Source organism: Corapipo altera, unplaced genomic scaffold, assembly GCF_003945725.1.
Source record: "Corapipo altera isolate COAL_440 unplaced genomic scaffold, ASM394572v1 81, whole genome shotgun sequence".
Lineage (NCBI taxonomy): Eukaryota > Metazoa > Chordata > Aves > Passeriformes > Pipridae > Corapipo > Corapipo altera.
The window spans coordinates 302,024-316,269 of record NW_020884987.1 but is presented as its reverse complement, the minus strand read 5'-3'; the positions used below and the strand labels follow the sequence as shown (position 1 = coordinate 316,269).

Sequence of the window (14,246 nt, the reverse complement as noted above, 5' to 3'; positions counted from 1 at the left end):
CACCATCTGCAGCAGCCTGTCCATTAGTACACCTGGTGTACAGGGGTTGCTTTTTAAGGTTCAGAAAACTTCAATTACATCCTTCCCCTCCTTAAATGACCACTGGGGTCAATCAGCAAAGTATACTGAGCAGAGAAGTATGTAAAAAAAAAGGCAGTAAAAAAAGTCAACTAAATCCAGGGAGCACTGCAAGGAGAGTTACCCCCTAAGTATTAGTATTATGTAGCTGCATATATACAAGATTTTTCCCTGTGGGCTACAGATTAGACCAAATTCAATAATAAAGGTGATTGGAACTGTTCTACCCTGAGATGAGATCCCTTCCTGGATGGAGGGTGACTGACACATTCCAGCACTAAACCATTCTTTGTGGCAGGTCCTGCCCAACACTTGAGCACCTCCCCACCCTCCCTTCCACTGGGTGTTTTACTGAATGAACACTGTGTTCTAGGATGCAATTTATTTAAAAACATTTATTTTAGGCAAAATTAAACAGACATTTGAGATTACATAGAAATACATTTTCCAATTGGATCACATAAAAATTAAAAATACACTGTTGTGTTGATTAAAGTATTTTTTGTATGGATTGACCAGGTATGTAAGGTTTAACCATGCCACTTGCAGTCAACTATCATAAAAATCAGTAACGAAAAAGGTTTCTTAAAGTGTGCAAACATTATCTTAGTGTTACCATTGATAATAAATGACCACTAAATAGATGCTTATTATGTAAAGCTTTTTAAAGTACAATAAAAATACAAATTCTATTTGTTAAAAAAGGCCATTGTTATGGCTACTAAACATCCTCATTATACAAATTCCAAAATACTATATGACAAACAAAATTATAAAGACTTTTCTTTATGAAACATATACTATTCTATTCATTAGTGATTTCATATATTTTTATATATATATATTTCTATATAATACTCTATATGAATGATGACCACAGAATAAGACAGAGGAAGACTAATGTAATGTGAGACATTAAGGCTCCCATTCAGCAAGGTACTTGAGCATGTGTCAAACTCAGCAAAGAAATAATCACATCCACTTCAGTGAACTCCAAAGGTACATGCAAAAGTAGTTTGTTGAAATGGGCATAAAGATACACACGTGATGACAAAATTGCAACATGTGGGTTTGGTGTAAATCGTCATTGTTAAGGACAAAACCATAAGTAACACAAAAAAAAAAATCTCACAAAAAAACATTAGGAAGCAATCTGAAAATTCAGGGTTTTTTCCACATTTTTACGCCTCGAGGGAAAAATATTTGAGGTTTTAAAGTTTTTTAATTGAACTAATGGTAATAATTTTCTGAGATAGGTTTAAGAGGGAATTTTATTGCTTAAGCTAAAGATCAATGAAGAGTGTGCATAGATAAGTCAGCACTCAACTCACCAGCAGCTGAAAATTTTGGTGCGCAGGTATTTGTGTAACATGAACAACCAGTGGGTATGAAGAACTTATGAACTTACGTTGAATTCTTTGCAGCAAGCTTCAAAATCAAAGACATGTAACATAAAAGCAGATAGTGAAAAAATACTCAACAGAGCCTGACTGTAAACACTCAGGTGTCTAAAGTAATTAGAGATCTGAGCCCAGTGCCTGTTTATGTACAAAATTACAGAAATTCCTAAGAAAATGCAAGACCATAATCTTCCTTTTGAAGTTGTGGATAGAATGTAATGGATTCCAAATTACATACTTTACAGTTCAGCTATAAAATATCAAAATAAAAGGCAGTTACTTTGTCCATCCTGCAATTCAGCAGTTCTTCCTGGCTCATTAAGCGCTAATTAGCAGACTGACAATTTGTTAGTTTCTAAAACGTGAATTAAAGGACCTAAAATCTGGATTTCATAAACTAATAACAACATACATACAGCATAGTAACCACACACAGTAATGGAAATCAATTACACTGCATCCAGATTTACCTTTGAAGCATATAATAATTTTATGCTTTTTCACTGCAAATTGAATTTTTTTGTAGCAGATACTAACAATTTTACTGCTTGAATATTAAATAATGCCTTAAAAGCAGAATTTCAAAATACTGCCAGGTAAAGTATTATGTGAAAAATCATGCCTGCACGTTTGCAAACAGAGAGAGGTATGTGTGACCTTTCTGAAGAACTTTCCCAAGCTAATGGTCACTAAGCATAGTAAACTCGGGCCAAAGTGCAAGAGAAAGAAACACGACAGCGTAATTTAATTCATAATTCATAAACAAATACAACTTTTTACATTTGTACAGGGAAAGACTGGGACAAAGTTGGATTTTTACAGAAGCAAGCCTCACAAGAGCTTAAATGTTGAAAAAAAGCAATTTTTGGCACGTTGGGTAGCATCCGTGAGTACATGTTCAGGAATAAAAAACACCCACTGCGTAGGAATTTCACATTTACTTTCTTGGCATCAGCACCTGCTGTCTAGTGGGTCAAGACAAAATACTGTGCCTTCAAGGGTTAATCCCATTTTGAACCCCTCCTGCAATAAGACAAGACATAGTTATTAAAAAGGAAAGCGAGTTCTGGAGGATTATGCTCTCTTTTTAAAAACATCTAAATTTGAACCTATCCTTGCAAACTGCAAGGATACATCAAAGTGAATTCACAAACATTTACATTATTTGGTCGGCCAATTTTTAATAAGTCTTAGTAGTTAACTTAAAAAACACATATGTCATACAACAAAATAAACACAATATGTATATAAAATGAAGAAAATACTATAGAATAACAACATTGAATATTCATGTACATAGGTTGACAGAAAACCAAACAAGCTTGACTTGCAACATGTTGTTATTGAATAAAATTCAATGTTGTTTACAAGCAGGAAAGATTAGGGCTATATGAGCGAAGACTTTACTACACTTATACTTTAAAAATGCAAGTAAGACATGGTCATTGTTACTAATCCCAGGTGTCTTCTACATTCAGTAATATCTTATCTTAAGAGCAGTCCAACAAAAAGCACTGTACCACATCTCAGAGGTCAGTTTGGAATCACTCCCTGTGCAGTTAAATTAACAGGAGTTTAATGCCATCTGAGCTTCATGAAAAAGACAAAATTATACTTGCTCTACTCCAAATGAACAACCTGCATATTTTAAAGGCATGTAATTCAGTGAAATAAAATAAAATGGTCTTTAGAAAGTGCAATGAACGTCTTTAAAAGTTCAGACCAAAATTCCTCTTTTTACTCACTTAGTTTTATTAGTAGAAACACTAAAAAGGTTATAAGCTAAATGCTACCACCTCCTCTATTGAAAAGAAATTAATTTTGCAGGTACCTTTTTTTGTATGCTTTGTAAGTGCTTGGCTTCAAAAGGTACTTTGTTTACACCAGTTCTAAAATAACAACTGCATTTTTAACACAGAAGTGCCCTTGTTCTCATTTTTCTTTTCCTTTTAAAATAAGCTGAATAATTGCAGCCTGACCTTCAAGAGAAAAGTCACCCTTGAGTCAAGAAAATTTCAGTCTGTTGTGTGAAAGTCCTTTGGATTTACAAGCAATTGGAACCAGGGGGTTCTGAATAGAAGTGGCATGAGAATATCAACTCCAGTGGCAGCTGTCACAGTGCTCAGTTCAGTATTGTCTTAACACACAGTTCAGTGAGAGAATGCTGATTGTGTGCTATGAAATCAAAAAATAGGTCCTTTCATCACCCAAAAATCTTGTAAATGAAATAAATTTTTTTGTAAAGCAGTCCGTCCTTGGACTGGGCATAAACTCAAGTCGTTGGCTCGTAAGGCACAGCAGTACTTCAAGATCATACCTTTAGGTTTTAGAACATAAATGCCATGACAAACCAGCTCCATGTCAGACAAATTCAAACCATAGGCTAGAATTTTAAAAGCGCACAAATATCAAATAACCTTATTGACCACTGCTCTCAGCAAAGTAATGCTGAGAAACAGAACAAATCTCCTGGCAATAGTTACTAAACTTCCAAGTAAAAGCTAAAATTTCCTGAAAGCAGATCCATACTTTGAGATGATGAGCCAGTAGCAGCACGGTGATGTAAACATTCCCCAGCTGTGCTACCCTATTTGCTCTACCTGGGTGACATGGTTCTGCTGCCAAGGCTCACTGGAATATTTGACATTTTATACCTTTTGTTTTTTGGTCTGTATTTTTTCAAAGGACTAAAAGGAAGAACATTCAGCGCAGAAGATATTTCAAGTAAATGGGGGCTAAAATTCCAAGTCAAACACGCCCTGTTATAAACAGACATTGTTCATTTACCCAAAGGGTGCTATTAATTGATGTAATTGCAGTCAAGGGAGGACTGCTCAAACACAGAAGAAGAATTCAGAGACTGTGCCCTACAGTCTAATCTGTTCAATTGTAAACCCCACAGTTACAGTGTGTGTGAAATGCAGAACTTTTAAAGTATCTAAAGGCTGCTTCCAGTTTTGAGATTGTAAAAGGGATAATTGTTGCTTAAACCTGAGGATGCTTGATCAGCTGCAATAGCAGAACAGACACTGGTTTAACAAGCCATGCAGAGATCGTTCACCAAACACATATCCCCTTCCTGTCCCATGTGCTCTTATCTTTCTTCTGTACATTTAAGCACTGTTTGCTGGTGTCTGAAGCACCTGCACTTCCAAAGCCCCTTTCTCAGCCAGCTAAGAGCAAATCAGATTATGCATTTTGGAAGCACACACATCTCACTGCTCTTGTGTTGATGAGGTGTTTTTAAAATTTTTATTTTAATCCACATAAACGGATATTTTGTTACTCACCACACTGTTTGTGTTTGCTATGAATTTACTTAGAACAGTTTCTACTTTCTTGAAGAACCTTGACCTTTCCTTTTGCAACTTCACTCCGGCCACTTCCCCCCACCCCTGTTTCCTCCTCCTCCTCTTTTAAGCTATGATATTTTGCATTTAAAACAATCACATTTCCACACGTTTGCAGTGCGATCAATGCTAATCCATTAAGACACTGCCCCTCTTTCTGCATCATAATTATTGAAAAAGCTTTTTAACTTTATTATCCTAATGAGCTATTGTCTGTTCTAAAAGAAATCAGTGCTGTGGTTGCCAGGTGCTGTCACCAGTTGTATTCACAGGCCACAGAATATTCTGAATTGGAAGGGACCCACAAGGATCATTGAGTGCAACCTGTAAGCAAATGGATACTGCACTTACTAGTAGGCTCAAAGTTCCATGACAACCACAAGGTCAAAAAAGTCCAAGGGGATGGAGAGGACATAAAGGCAATCCAGACTGCCACCTGGGCATTTTAATGTTTTAAAGGAATGTAAAATCCATGGTTTTTTCCTCAAGAATATTTAAGTACAGGGCAAGTGTGTAGGGGTATAAACCAAGGAAAGTTGCATTGCAACGCTCTAAAGGAAAAAAAAAGTGATCAAAATATTTCCATCCAGTAGACTCCTTGGCCAAGTGATTGCAATCAAATTTCCAAGGATCAGGAAAGCTTGGACTTCAGCTCTCCCACAGCCATCACCATTCCTAATCCCTCAGGTTTTGCAAAATAACTTCAGATTCTTAGATAGTTTTTGGAATCTCCAAAATTATATTTTGCTAAATATATGATATAATTTAAAAAAAAAAATTATCCAATCAGCTGTAATCAAGCAAGCCATGGGAAGACAAGGCTTTACCTCCTTTACATCCAGAGTAGAATTGTGAATTATGCAGATAACAGAGTCAGAATCCTATGCTGTAATTCTCCCAGCAGTGTAGAACACTGAGTGCTACATGTGCTTTTCAGGACTACAGGTTATATATATATATATATATATATATATATGTACATCTGAACTGCACAGGTCTCTCTGGTGCTATGGCTCCTACTTGAAGCTGATGTATGACCATTAAAGTAGCCATCAAACAGCCAATGCCTACTTTCAACTCAGCATTCACAGCTGTAATAATAAGGAAGTCAGTTAGAATGATCAAGCAGATTACAAATTATGGTTATTTTCCTAGTAAACTCTACTAATTTGTTAGGTAGATTTTTTTAAATGACATATAAAATAAGCTCTTGGTAACCATGTTATATATATATATATGTATATAAAATGCATCACTAATTTAATGCACAGCATTTCAATTATTTTGCCTTGTGAAATTCAGACACTTCAGCTTCTAATAATATTTGCTCCTAGCATAACATGCCCATTCATTAAAAACCATGTGTCCTATGGCTTCCTGTACTTTAAAGGTTCAGGAAACAGAAACTCCTGTTTGGTCAGGAACTTCTATATGGTCAGAAAAATCTCTCCATCTGCTGATTTCGAGGGAATACAGAAAAAGACCAGCCCCTGGTACTGGCCAGGAGTGGGAACAGGACGGGATATGAAATGTGCATCTGTATTGTGCCTTGTTTCTGTGCTCATATCCCCATGATGACAGTGTCAAGTAAGTTTTTTTTTGTTTTAAAGGCAATTTAACAGAAGGACTGAACTCCTTAGTTAGCCCAATAAGTAACAGTATTGTACTAGAGGAAATGATTGGTCCCTTAAAGAGAGGAACAAAGCTTGCTTTCACAACCAATCCATCTTCCAGAATTCCTTTTTTTTTTTTTTTTTAATGCTGTTGATAATAAGAAGACCTGAGTTATTCTGGTTAAAACCAGTAAATAATAAAAGACAAAGAACTTCCATTTTATCAGCTGATAAATTTGCCAAAGTCAACCTTATGGCTCTGAGGTTAACTCATTTATCACTGCACACTGACTTCACTCTATGAGCTTAAGTCAGCACAAACCCAGTGAAGCAATGATAAATTTACATATCTCTGAGAAGATTATTTAGAGGGCTGAGCATAACTTATTTCAAATGGAAAGATGTCAAGCCTACTGGCAGCTTCGGGACATCCAGGAAGAATGGCTTGCAGCTCCTGGAAGCTTTATGATATTAACTACCTTAGGATTTTAATGAATTATAGCAGCTGCTGCTGCTATGATTCACAAACCAAGGAAATTTCTCCTCACTGCAAGATTTCTGGGAAAATAGACATTCATTTTATTAATGTGTGGATACAGTCAAAACAAAGATGAAAATATGTTTTAGCGTAAGGTTGCAGGGAAACAGGAGGTTGGATAGTCATCAGAGAGAGGCCTGAGCTGTAAAAGTCACATCTCAGCACATGTTTGTTTTGAGTTCTCCAAAAAGATCAACAGGGATTGGACCGAGAAATGGAATAGAAAGCTAAAATGTGAAATTTGGATCCTCTTTGAAGTTTAAAAATAAAAGTGTTCACCCAGGAGCTGGAGAACTTAATCTGATATCTCATTAAGTCCAGAATATTGGATGCAAAGGAAAAGCACCCACTACTTGAGAGTTTATTTTCCAGCACCTCTTCTGTGCTGGGCTTTCCTCTCCCATTTTGCCTACAAATCACACCTTCCAACACAAGTGTATGCCGGGACAGCCCTCCTGCACACTGGGGCATGTTTGCTGAGGCTCTGCGTGAGAAACAGGGTGAGAGTCCGGACTGAGCTGCTCCTGCGAGGTTGGTGGTAAGGCAGCCTGCTGGCCACCCTCAGTGCAAGGAGGAGCTGTATTTAATACCCTCCCAGGGTAAGTTTATATTTTGAACTCTTATAGGTGTCTGTAAACAACTTACCTTTATATATTTGATTGGAAACATAATTACTGACACTCAAGCTGCGCTTTCATAAAGCGAAGATAACAGATTCCTTCACTTCGTGTTTCAGAGAAGAAAACATACCAACATTTTTGTTTCATCATTCTTGATGTTGGATTTCCCAGAGCACATTACATGTTCTGTGCTTTTACCTTTTGTAGAGCCCATTTCACCTTCCTTCTTACAGGCTGTGTGTCTAACAACTGTTGAGTCTCATTGCAAAGCCTTAAATAATTATTTGCAAATAAAAATACGTTCACAAATAGGGCTGTACTGGCACAATAATCTATGTGTCAAAGGTTTTGCTTAAACCATTTTACTAATGACAATTTGATAGTGAGAACTGGGGATTTCATTAGTACACAAGAAAACAAACAGCAACGAAAATGAAGGCTTAGTATTAGCACCTGATAAGACCGTCTAAAGAAAAGTACAATCAGCTGCTCCCTACCTTAAAAATTGTAGGCAGCTAAAAGTGAAAATGACCCTGACTTGGAGGTTTATGTATAAAACATAAATCTTAAAAGCTTTTATATATAAACACATATACACAAAAATAAAAACACATGACAAACACATGCACATTTCAATTGTAAATGCTTTAAATACCATTATTAAAATATGATATACCAACCATCGCTGACGCTGTGTGACCAGGAAAGCACAATAAGATAAAAGAGACGTTAGGAAAAACATGTTTCAATCTGTATTTTGCAGCAACCACACAGTAAAATAACCGCACACAGCCTTTGCTTTGGCCAAAGTTAGAATATGCTTTCTTTTCATACCCTTTCAGCTTTGCACTTTTTTCTCAGTTGGATTATACATGATGAGTTTTGTGTCTACATCAAGGCCCATTAATCAATTTTCAGGGAACATACCAGGGTATATAAGACTGACTTGACGTCCTGTGCAATAGGACACAGTAACAGCCTAATGCTTGGGGGGTTTGGTTATTGGTTGTTTGATTTTTTTAGGTCAAGAGAGTATGGACAATAATGGGAGATTTTCATTTTATGACTTCAACATCTTTGATAAAGACCTTTACTGTTCTATTCCCTGATGCTTTATGAGGTGACAGCACTTTGCAACATTACAGGCTGACAATTCAAAACTCTGTCAAAACACTACCTGTAACAGGAACTCTTAGCGTGTGACATTTAAATATCGACACAGGATTATTCCTAACAGCCACAGTTGCTACATTATACTTTTCCATAAAATGGGCTACAGACAAAGGAAACTTTGATATATATCAATGTAAGTGCTGTAAGATTTTTTCTTTTTTAATTAAATGGCTTGGTAACAACATTATAACACATAAAACACAGGAATATTTGTTGGAATTGGGAAAGAAGCCAGTTTTGGCTTTTAGTTGCTCTTTGAAATTATGTGGGGCAGAGTACAGGGGACCAAGAAGCTAAATTTCTTACTTCACACTGAGTGGAGTTTGTCAGTGGCACCATTCTAAACTGACAAGGAAAAGAGAATTTCACAATGAGTAGGAATTAAAAAAATTTACTCAGGAAATTAAATGGTATTTAAATCTTAGTTAAGCCATTTTGAAATGCTTCTGCTGCTCTCTAGGCAAAAAGATAGGAACAGAAGGAGCCCAAGGGCTAATGCTGTTGGACTCAGTGGGCTTCTGAGACACAAGAGGGCTGGAAACCCTGGGAACACATTCTGCTGAGGATCCAGGGTCCTAGAAATTCAAGTTCCCATTATTTTCGGTGTTTCCTTTTGCCAGCAGGCTGCTTGAAAAAGAATAAAGATAAGCAAGCTAGTAAGGAGCTAGCAGTTTGCAAAGTCTGACTGAAGAGTGTGATTTATTCCAAAACTTGAGGCCTTTCTCCGAAAATTGTCTTAAAACTGGGTCAACAACTGAATGGATACCGTGGAGTGTTTCAGAATCGACAAACATTTTCTGATAAAACCACATAAACCAAGAATTCTTGAATCAATTCTCAAAAGTTTAATTGCCCCAGAGTGCCATACAGCTGTTTTAAAACACAAAAGGCAGCAGAAAATTACCCTATCCCTGTAAGCACGTATATTTGCCTATGCCAATGATATGGAAAACCAAACTGATGCCACTGAGGGAAAGGTAAGGGGACACTGGGATGGTGATGATTGCTGGAACTGAAGAGTAACACAGTCTGTAGGGCTCTCGGATCAGCTCTGTTTTTTAGCTTGCTCACTCCCTTCCCAGGGAGTGGTTCCCAAACCATTCTGAAGAAAGCCTACATTAGTGCAGCCGACCAGATTAGTACCAGGTAAGGCTCTTCAGGCAAACCCAAACTCCAGCTCAAAGGCCAGAGGATATACTTACAAAAGGAATTGTCAGAAACAGGGCTTTTTTCTATGCATTTGTCTGTACAGCCTGGAATACATTTTCATAACAATGTAAACATGTATCTCAAGAACAGGCACACAGCCATTGAGAACTGCACAGCTCGGTAGTTACCTGCATCTCATCTAGTTTGGACTGAATGTCTGGAGGGAAATCTCCTGCTCCACAGCTAAAAGGGTCAAAAGGTTCTGCTCCAAAAAGGTCTCTCTCTGGAACAACAGAAAAGTGAGTCACTGAGGGCAGAGGTATGGGCTATGGCAACAGTGCTTTGAAAAAGTCAGCTTATATCTCCTTCTGAGTTGAATAACAGCACCACCAGATATGCAACAGATTAACCATCTCTTTTAATACCCAAATTTTAAAGCCAGGTCTTGAGCAGTTTTCCAAATTTTAATACTCAAATATTTTTTCCAAGAACACCATCAAACTTCTGTTTTAGCTTCCATTAATGTTTGTGCCTTCCAGAGGAATTTTAGAGATCCGATGAGAAGTTGCAACTTGAGGAGGGTATCTTCTGCTGAAGTGTGCTCTGGAATCTATGTGCATGAGGACTTTGAAAAATGAAGAGGAAACAACTGGACATTAGCTGTCAAATTTCATCTTTTATCCTTGCCAACAAACCAGACTTTGTGTCCCCTCTGCCACTTCCCAGGGTAAGGACATCTTTGTAAGAAACTGCTCTTACTTAGGGAAGGCAAGGCTCCCGTTTGATTCAGTTCCTCGGTGCACAGCTGGTGGTTACTAAAACTGAGAACTGGCAGGGTTTTTAAACCTTGGATAAGATCAAGTCAAGAAAGAAAAACTGGAAAAAATGCATAGGACCATGAACTGGCACTTACTCTAAAATGCCATTAAATCTGGATCCATAAAAAGAATTATTGCAAATTTCCCTCTCTCAGTGCCACACCTTTTCTCACTTTTTCTATAGTGCAGTATACTTTCTGTAGGTGTGTGTCTGTTTGTTGCTTCTTGCCTGAACAAGAAGAAACACTTCCAGTACAATTGGCTTTTTTTTTCATATTAGAACAGTATAATTATAATTAGAACATAATTAGAACATACAATTATAATTAGAACAGATACCAGTTCTTGGTAGCTGACAGCCCAAACATTTTGGGTTGTTTTTTTGGAAGCTTGGGGGGATTTTTTTCTTTCTCAGTAATAGATTATTTTTTTTTCCTCTGCATGTAATGGTGCCATCCATAAAGACTTTTTCTATCTCACATTGGGTAAAACTAAAGAAGTAAGAAAATAATTTTGCTAACCCAACCACACCGATTGCAGAATTTACAGAATCAAGTTACTGCAGTCTTATCATTGGTGGAGTTAAAATAGAAACCATATCCTCTCTCCTAACTTTCATAGCTGCCCAGTAAGAAACCTGGTAAGCATTCTACCTACCTTAAAACAATGTTAGGTCTAGAGCAGGACAGTAAAAGGGGCCATTAGTAACTCTGAAGTGACTGACAGAGTTTTCTTGTTAAGCAAAAAATTTACCCTTAACATTCAAAATATGCCAGCTGACCATTAATTGACCCCACCCTGTGCTGCAGAGTTACCAATCATGTTATCAGTGGTGAAGCATGTGCAAATGGTTACACAGATGTCTTTATTTTGACCTCCTTAGAGGCAGAATTTTAGACCTGTGCCTCTCTGGGCTCTTCAGCATTTATTGTGCGTGTCAGTCTCCGTGTGTTTTGACCTTATCAATTAGGTATTATTGGGCTGCACAATGGGCATTTTAAATAATTGGCAGCTGCCAGCGTTCACTCCCACAATAAAATACAGAAATTCACATAATAAAGCACAGAAACTCGAGCAGGAACTTGATTGATTACATATTTCAAAAGCTGTGTCTAAAAACTGTCACATGGGAGCAGGAGATGGCCCAGGTCAGAGAGCTTTATTCCAAAAGCCCACTTGAGCCAAGAAGAAATCTAGTCTTTCCTGGCAGAGGCAGACCACCTGCGTGCAAAAGAGACTTTAAATAGGATAATCCAACGTAAAAATTAGGATCTCCTTCCTGCCTTGCCTCTTTCACAGCCAAAATGGGTCTGCTCCAGTATAACCAGTGTCCTCAGATGCTCTGATGCTCCTACCAAGTGACCTTCACACATAGCAGTTTTGGTTTTCAATTTAACCTCTGCTGGGCAAAAGAGTGATTATGCTTTGTGATCCTCAATAATCTATTTGTTTGTTATGTAGCTCCATTTTCTTTCTTTTTACCCTTAAAAGGGGCTGAAATTTTTCTGTGTTGTTAGGAACCCAAAAACACAGATTCAACACCAAGACTTAGCAACCACTTAATAAATGTAAATGTATCTATGAGAAAGCAGTAAGGAACACAACTTTTGCATTTCTTAGTACTGAATTATGACTTATCACTATTTTTGAAAGCAAGTATTTTTTTCCCTATCATGGATACTATCTTCTTCATGCTTTATTATTGGCTTTTATTAATGACAACAATTCTGAGCTCATCAGCAGTAGGATAGAAGAAGTTTTAGCTCTTTTAATGTGACTTTAATCTCGCTCCTTCCTTTTTTGTGAAAGATTTCTGAATTTATATTGTATTCAAGGCAGAATTTAAAATCAAACAGTGTAACTTATTCTAAGTGATAGAGCCTAATAAATCCTGCACAGAATCAAATTCAAGATATAGAAGTATTACCTAGCTTGGTTTCTGTGAAAACTATTATTTTGGGAATTATCTCTATTATAACTTGCTAACTGTTTCAGTAACTCAGCTGAAAAAGTCCACAGTACAGCTGCTTTTCTGCATTTAAAGTTTGTGTGTGATATCAGAGACTGCACTGCTGAGAGTGAGGGAGGGACACAGCTCCATGAGATATTTTCAATAACATAATCAGTATTTTTTTTTATCAAAAGCTGAAAAAAACCTAGAATTTTATCACTCCAGAGCTGCACTATTGCATGGGATCTCCATGAGCTTGTCTGCCAGTGTTCACTCCACTGATGCTGAAGGGGAAGCTCCTTTTTAGCAGAAATGGGATAAATTTGGTATTTTTTTATTTCAGGCTTAAGTATTTGCATGAAGAATAACTATAACAAGAATATCTTGCCCAACACACTCCCCAAAATAATTGTAGCATAGACAGGCATTTCTTTCTCCAATACACAGCAACCAGTAAGCCTTTGAAAACGATCCTTTGGAACAGTACATATAATTTCCCTTTCCCATTCCTTTCTGGATGGAAATAAATTCACAGCTTGTGAAAGTGACCCACAAATTCAAACTCCATGAAATGCTGATGTTTTACATCTGCACCTCAAACCACAGAAAGACATGAAGGAGTAATAAATTCTTGTTTCTGGCACCTGCCTGACATTCAGAACAAGAACCACGTAGTACTGGAGAACAGCCACCTGCACTCTATGATAAATTCAAAATCAGCAATTATTAAAAAAACCTACAAATATTTGGCTTTTCTGTTGCATTTGACATCCCACTCTTTACCTTAGCTATCACCCAATCACAGAGTTATCATGGAATCATAGAATCAATCTGGTTGGAAAAGACCTCTGAGATCATCAAGTCCAATCTGAGATCATCCTCGATCCAACTCTGCCGTGCTTCCCAGACCATGGCACTGATGCCACATCCAGTCTCACCTTCAGCATCTCCAGGGACGGTGACTCCACCCCCTCCATGGGCAGCCCATTCCAATGCCTGATCACTCTCTCTGTAAAGAATTTCTTTCTAATATCCAACCTAAATCTCCCCTGGCACAGCTGAAGACTGAGCCCTCTTGTCCTACTGCTGCTTCCTGGGAGAAGAGACCAACCCCCACCTGGCTACAACCTCCTGTCAGGGGGTTGTAGAGAATGAGGAGGTCTCCCCTGAGCCTCCTCTTCTCCAGCCTCAACAACCCCAGCTCCCTCAGTCTCTCCTCTCAGCACTTGTGCTCCAGTCCCTTCCCCAGCCTTGTTGCTCTTCTCTGGACCTGCTCCAGCCCTTCCATGTCCTTCCTGAACTGAGGAGCCCAGAACTGGACACAGCATTCGAGGTGTGGCCTCACCAGCACTGAGTCCAGGGCAAGAATCACTTCCCTGCTCCTGCTGCCGCACTGTTCCTGATCCAGGCCAGGATGCCTGTTATGCTGATATATGCTTTCCCCAGATGTACTGGAGCAGCTGTGATGACAAATAAAAATTAATCACACTGAGACAAGCACCCAAGAAAATACTTGGAATAATCTGAGGCCGGGAAGTCCAGGAAGCCTTTCTCGT

General features: G+C 38.0%; 1 protein-coding gene across 6 annotated transcripts in view; it reads right to left on the bottom strand.

Moving 5' to 3' along the window:
- Nucleotides 1-448: 448 nt before the first annotated feature.
- The window catches only part of GULP1 (GULP PTB domain containing engulfment adaptor 1), a 153,926-nt gene continuing 140,128 nt past the window's right edge, over nt 449-14,246 (bottom strand). For 2 of the 6 annotated variants that reach the window (XM_027666159.1, XM_027666162.1), the window contains 3 exons: nt 10,110-10,204; nt 8,255-8,290; nt 449-2,501 (listed from right to left, as the gene is read on the bottom strand). In XM_027666159.1, the coding sequence (XP_027521960.1) occupies nt 2,430-2,501; nt 8,255-8,290; nt 10,110-10,204 (203 nt within the window). In that variant the 3' untranslated portion in view covers nt 449-2,429. The remainder of the gene's footprint in view (nt 2,502-8,254; nt 8,291-10,109; nt 10,205-14,246) is intronic. The other 4 variants (XM_027666161.1, XM_027666164.1, XM_027666160.1 and 1 more) reach the window with 2 other exon arrangements.